General features: G+C 43.9%; 1 protein-coding gene across 1 annotated transcript; it reads left to right on the top strand.

Moving 5' to 3' along the window:
* The first annotated feature begins 2291 nt into the window (after window positions 1–2291).
* Window positions 2292–2708, top strand: LOC138359521 (repetitive organellar protein-like). The gene has a single exon (XM_069318858.1). It carries the CDS (start codon window positions 2292–2294, stop codon window positions 2706–2708), a length of 417 nt encoding a protein of 138 aa, XP_069174959.1.
* The last annotated feature ends 4481 nt before the right edge of the window (window positions 2709–7189 follow it).

Genomic DNA, 7189 nt, shown 5'->3' with positions numbered 1-7189 from the left:
GTGTGTGTGTGTGTGTGTGTGTGTGTGTGTGTGTGTGTGTGTGTGTGTGTGTGTGTGCTTGGGACTACAGGTGTAGACAATTTTTCCATTCGGGTGTGTGCATAGAAATTGGTGCTTGGGAAAATTGACATGCTCACTGGCCTACACACACACACACACACACACACACACACACACACACACACACACACACACACACACACACACACACACACAGGGTACGTAGCCAGCTGTCAAAGACACGGAAGACAAAGAGGACTCCATAGATTGAGAAATATGTATTTCAATGCGAATCTAACTAAGGCAGAACGACACTCCGAGGACACCTACGGTGCACCACCCATACTCCACCACACCACACCCTGGGCCACACCCTGGGCCACACCCTGGGCCACACCCTGGGCCACACCCTGGGCCACACCCCGGGCCACACCCTGGGCAATACCCTGGGCCACACCCTGGGCCACAGCCTGGGCCACACCCTGGGCCACACCCTGGGCAATACCCTGGGCCACACCCTGGGCCACACCCTAGGCCACACCCTGGGCCACACCCCGGGCCACACCCTGGGCAATACCCTGGGCCACACCCTGGGCCACACCCTGGGCCACACCCTGGGCCACACCCTGGGCCACACCCTGGGCCACACCCTGGGCCACACCCTGGGCCACACCCCGGGCCACACCCCGGGCCACACCCTAGGCCACACCCCGGGCCACACCCTGGGCCACACCCCGGGCCACACCCTGGGCCACACCCTGGGCCACACCCTGGGCCACACCCTGGGCCACACCCTGAGCCACACAAACCCGCATAAATAACTCAGCAGGACAAACTCATGCCTCCAAAGCCCTAATGATCCACGTTCCGATAGGCCTATGCTGCACAGCCTAGGCCTATCGGAACGAGATCCTATCAGACCAGGTATACATATTACATCATTTCATCGACGTAGGGAACCCCCCCCCACTCCCTCCCCCCCCTCAAGCCATGATCAGCCAGGCTGTGGCCGTCTCCGGGGCCGCGTTCGTGTCCCGCATTCAAAAAACCGCATTTTCGTATAAATAAATTATTGTTATAGCTTACGTGAAAGAATTTAACAATTCGTCCTCTGGCGATGGTCGCTCCCCCTGCCCCCCCTGCCACCCCCCTGCCACCCCCCTGCCCCCCCTGCCCCCCCCTGCCCCCCCTGCCCCCCCTTTCCGTCAGTTTCATCGGAGAGTGTATATATAAACTCGTCGAAGTAGACTGTATACATTTCGTATGGCCAGGAGTTTGTATTTATAAATAGGGAGTTTATATATGGCAGTGAATGGAGATCTAGCCTTTTGTTGATGTATTTTTCTCTCTCTCCCTTCCATAGATTCCTTTTCCTTCCTTTCCCTCCCTCGCCCCCTTTTCCTGTGAATTCTCATCAGCTTCTCCCTTTCTGCCTGTCTGTATAAATGCATCGATCAATTCATCTCAACAATACATCTCAATTCATCTCTTTTACCCCCCCCCCTCTCCCTGCACCTCTTATGCCCGCCCCCCCTCCTTCTCTCCCTTCCCTTCATCTCTCTCTCTCCCTCCCTCCCTCCCTATCTCCCTCTCTCCATCCCTCCCTGTTATGCCAAACCACTCTAGCGGCGCCCTTAAATCTAAGCCAGTTTGACAGCAATCTACCCGCATCAGCTGACGGACGACACACAGAGCGGACACTTGCATTTTTTGGCTTCCACTGAATATTGTATCCCAGCTGTATCAACAACAGCTGTAGCAACAAGAGCAGCTGTAGCAACAACAGCTGTAGCAACAAGAGCAGCTGTAGCAATAGCCTTGTCGTAACCATTACAGTATATTTAGCAGTAACCATTCAACCTGGCAGTGAATGAGGAGAGACTGTGTGCAGTATACGCCAAATTGAAAGGAAAATAAGTTTATTTGACACATACATAAACACACACAGGTAATTGTATTCGAAAGATAATAACAGTAACATAATAAGATACTCTTTATAACTAAGTACAAATATATAGATATGTAAATACAAAATTAATACAGGTGTAAATAAACATGTAAATATGTTTACATGGTGTAAAATTCTTATATATATATATAATCACTAAGAGCTCTAGTTGACCCTGCCAGGATTCGAACCCATGCATCCAGGATCACCATCCTGAACGTACACAGTAATATATATCTATTGTTGACCTTGTCAGTGTAATACATCAGGCTGTTTGTACAGGACCAGTCTTGATCCCATAGGTCATTACATACACCTGGAGCGATAAACATTGGTGAACACAATGGACGAAAGGGCTGAACACATCTCACAATTTACACTTATTTTTATTGATATCAGTGCCTTATACCCCTGTTCCGCGCTGGTCGAGTCGAACTCAAGTCGAACCCATGTCGAGCTTAAGTCGAACTCTGCTCGAACTCAAGTCGAGCTTAAGTCGAACTCTGCTCGAACTCAAGTCGAGCTTAAGTCGAACTCTGCTCGAACTCAAGTCGAGCTTAAGTCGAACTCAACTCGAACTCAAGTCGAGCTTAAGTCGAACTCTGCTCGAACTCAAGTCGAGCTTAAGTCGAACTCTGCTCGAACTCAAGTCGAGCTTAAGTCGAACTCAACTCGAACTCAAGTCGAGCTCAAGTCGAGCTTAAGTCGAACTCAATTCGAACTCAAGTCGAACTCAAGTCGAATTCAAATGACACAATAAAAACACGATAAATGATTTATCACGATACAATTTCTGTGGATAGAGTTATTGTTTTTTGTATGAAAATAAAAATGCATTAAATATATTAATCGCAACATTAGGTTTATAGATTTGTTTTTTAAATTTACTCAAACTTGTATAACTAGATACAATTTTAAATTTATTATGACTAATTTTTCCTGTACCCATTGAATTTGTTCTCAAAATTATAAATGTGAGTTTATTTATATATATATATATATATATATATATATATATATATATATATATATATATATATATATATATATATATATATATATATATATATAAAGTTTATATTACATGAATTATTTTCTATAAGTTGGTGTAGTAGTAATAGCAGTAGATCTTGTAGTACCAACTGTAGTAGAAGTTGTAGTCAAATTAATATGGTAGGTGATTCACTAACCAGACAACTAAGCTGAATGGACATAACAAAGGGGGGATATTAATGGTGTATTAAAAGTATCAACACAAGACAGAATGCGAAACAATGGGTATTACCTACACCTCTGACGACTGCCACCAGCGGCATGTGAGTGCCAGAGGGGATATGCCACGGATCGTCAACTGAGAGGCTGAAGCGACCCGGATGTCGTCATACCAGGGGTCATTGTTTTCGCTGTCGAGACAATATCGCGTGATTAACGTTTCCTAATGATCTGTGTGTCGGGTCTGGGGCTGTTATATCTCGTCTCTCGTACTGTAATTCATCCCCCGTTGGACCGCAAGCCTGTGTTTACATACAACGTCACGTTTTTTCACGTATGTTCTATCTACCGTCAAAAATTGCCGTTGTAGAAAATGGTAGCGACTCGCGAAATTGACATCCCGTGTCCCCCGTTTTCTGTTTCGGGTCCTCTGGTAGGGTACGATAAGGGGGCATTTTTGTACGACAGTTTCTTGAGGGTGGGAAACCATAGGAGGACGGGCTTGGACTCAGGCCATGTGTAAACTCAGACCAGCTCCTACCACGCGTAAACTCAGCTAATCGTACCCTGAGACACTCCACCGGGACCTTGGATCCAACACCACACCAACACGTGACCTCATTAATGAGTAAAGCAGGAGAGTGAGGTAGTGTTGTGTGACCTGGTGTACAGTGTTGGGTGTCGGGGAGAAGAGGTGTAACGATGGCGCCAAAGGGGGGGCTGTAGTGGAACAAAGGGGCGGTTGGGTTAAGGTGGACTAGGGGGTGGAAGGAAGGGGGGGAGAAGGGGAGGGGAAAGGTGACTAGAAGGATAGACGATAAAGAAGGGAGACAGGAGGAGGAGGAGACAGAACAATGACACAAAAATTCGAGGGAGAAAAGAAATATTGTTTTTTGCTTTTGTCTCGTTAATAGCTATTTATTTTAATATTTAACCTACACCTTCTCTTTCACCCCTTCCTCTTGCACTATCTCCCCTATCCACTACTATCCTCTTACTGCCATCTATCCCTTATCACTATACACCAATCCTCCCTCGCTCTGTGCCAGCTGTATGGAAGATAAAGATAGATACCTTCCCTCTGCCTATCACCTCCTATCCCTTCCCCTTTCCCTGTTCTCTTTCTCTCCTCTATCTACCCCCTCTATTCCTCCTCTTCCTCCCAATCTTTATATCCTCCCTCTTCCCCCAGTCTCTTCCAATCTCCAACCATTCCCGAATCTCTTTCAGATCCCCAAATCTCTCTATAAAAACTCTTAATTTCAACCTCCCCATTTCTCAGTCTCAAAAGTGTTCCCCCATTGTGCTTCTCTAGTCCCTTCCCATGTCTAATATCTTTTACAGCCCTTCCCATCTCTAATATCTATTACAGCCCTTCCCATGTCTAATATCTTTTACAGCCCTTCCCATGTCTAATATCTATTACAGCCCTTCCCATGTCTAATATCTTTTACAGCCCTTCCCATCTCATGTCTTATCCAACGTTTTCCTGACGTTTTCACTGACCTTCAAAACGCTTTTTAAAACTCTTTCCAAACATTCAAAGAGTTCTACACTCTTTCTCTGAAACTAGGCTCGGAAGATGTGTGTTTTTATTAACTTAAGATGGACGAGAGACACAAGGTGAAAGAAAGTTGTAGAAATTGGAAATATAGTTGGGATTATTGTAGCTATAGTGAACTATATGTGTCGTGTCTATATATGAAGTACATGTTTGTGGGGGCTAACTGGTAAGGATAGGCTGGCTTCCTGGTGGTTATATATATATATATATATATATATATATATATATATATATATATATATATATATATATATATATATATATATATATATATATATATTTATATATATATATAGTGAAAATATATCTGAAAAATCAAAATGAAAATAAATCAAAATCTATGAAAATTCAATTTATCAGTGCAATTAGAAACATTGAACTTTAATCGTAACATATTTAGTATATGTTATATATATTTTTATATATATATATATATATATATATATATATATATATATATATATATATATATATATATAGTGGCCTGTCCCGCTAGACTGTGTTAGTTGGCAAGATTGGCAAGACATATGAAAGCGGTGGAGTGTGAACTTTTCTAAATGAAAAAAGGGAATCTCGGATTTTATCTAGTTAATCAGCAAGAAATTCTATTATTATTTAGACAAATATTTTATTTGTGTAGAGATTTCATTCATCTGGGCACTGGGAGACTCGAACCCCCGACCACATAGTTCCCTCACCTCAGCAGGTCGAGGGGCTATCAGGGGGAGAAAGCGCCAAGCCCTTACGACTATATAGCAGTGGGAAGGGATAAGGATAAGGATGTGGGATGGAACGGGGAGGAAAAAGAAATGGTAACCAACCACTTATTGGATGGGTCGGGGATTGAACACCGACCCGCATGACGCGAGACCGTCCCTCTACCCTCTAGCCCAAGTGCTTAGCTGAGGTGAATGAAATGTTATCCACTATAGGGAGGAAAAATTCCCAAACACACTGATAACCAAACAATTTTGATATCACCTTTTTATGGTCTCATGAGTATAGATTTTTAAGGAGATATCATAACCCTTAAAGTTGTAGTTACTTTATAGCTTTCTCAACCATTGCAAGAATTACAACACATAAATGTTTCTCCCCTATTAGAAATATTTAATTTAATAATATTATCTTCTTTGTATTCTTAAAATTTCTTGGTGATATTGTGTTCTGGTGCTCTGTGTGATCTTGGGTGATATTGTGCCCTGGTGCTATATGTGATCTTGGGTGATATTGTGCCCTGGTGCTCTGTGTGATCTTGGGTGATATTGTGTTCTGGTGCTATGTGTGATCTTGGGTGATATTGTGCCCTGGTGCTATATGTGTGATCTTGGTGATATTGTGCCCTGGTGCTCTGTGTGATCTTGGGTGATATTGTGCCCTGGTGCTATATGTGATCTTGGGTGATATTGTGCCCTGGTGCTATATGTGTGATCTTGGTGATATTGTGCCCTGGTGCTCTGTGTGATCTTGGGTGATATTGTGCCATGGTGCTATGTGTGATCTTGGGTGATATTGTGCCCTGGTGCTCTGTGTGATCTTGGGTGATATTGTGCCATGGTGCTATGTGTGATCTTGGGTGATATTGTGCCATGGTGCTATATGTGTGATCTTGGTGATATTGTGCCCTGGTGCTATGTGTGATCTTGGGCGATATTGTGCCATGGTGCTATATGTGTGATCTTGGTGATATTGTGCCCTGGTGCTCTGTGTGATCTTGGTGATATTGTGCCCTGGTGCTATATGTGATCTTGGTGATATTGTGCCCTGGTGCTATATGTGATCTTGGGTGATATTGTGCCCTGGTGCTATGTGTGATCTTGGGTGATATTGTGCCCCGGTGCTATGTGTGATCTTGTGTGATATTGTGTTCTGGTGCTCTGTGTGATCTTGGGTGATATTGTGCCCTGGTGCTATGTGTGATCATGGGTGATATTGTGCCCTGGTGCTATGTGTGATCTTGGGTGATATTGTGCCCCGGTGCTATATTGTGATCTTGTGTGATATTGTGTTCTGGTGCTCTGTGTGATCTTGGGTGATATTGTGCCCTGGTGCTATATGTGATCTTGGTGATATTGTGCCCTGGTGCTCTGTGTGATCTTGTGTGATATTGTGTTCTGGTGCTCTGTGTGATCTTGGGTGATATTGTGCCCTGGTGCTATATGTGATCTTGGTGATATTGTGCCCCGGTGCTCTGTGTGATCTTGGGTCATATTGTGCCCTGACATGACAAGATGCCCCCCTCCCTCCCCCCCCCCCCCCCAAAAAAAATAATTCCACTAAACATTGGTGCATTTTTACATTTCTTTAAGAATGAAAGTTTCGAATCAGGAAGTTACTTGATTCTCACTGTATTAATACAATTAATTCTCTCTTCCTTCTACTGCCATTTAAATTTGCACATGGGTGTATGGGGTTGCATGCTGTATTGATGATCACATTGCATACCGAATGTATTGTATTTTATA

Source organism: Procambarus clarkii, chromosome 91 (assembly GCF_040958095.1).
Source record: "Procambarus clarkii isolate CNS0578487 chromosome 91, FALCON_Pclarkii_2.0, whole genome shotgun sequence".
Taxonomy (NCBI): Eukaryota; Metazoa; Arthropoda; class Malacostraca; order Decapoda; family Cambaridae; genus Procambarus; species Procambarus clarkii.
This window is presented reverse-complemented; position numbering and strand designations above follow the sequence as displayed.

Excerpts from the sequence above, each read along its gene's own strand:
- LOC138359521 (XM_069318858.1), top strand. The coding sequence starts at position 2,292 with ATGGACGAAAGGGCTGAACACATCTCACAATTTACACTTATTTTTATT.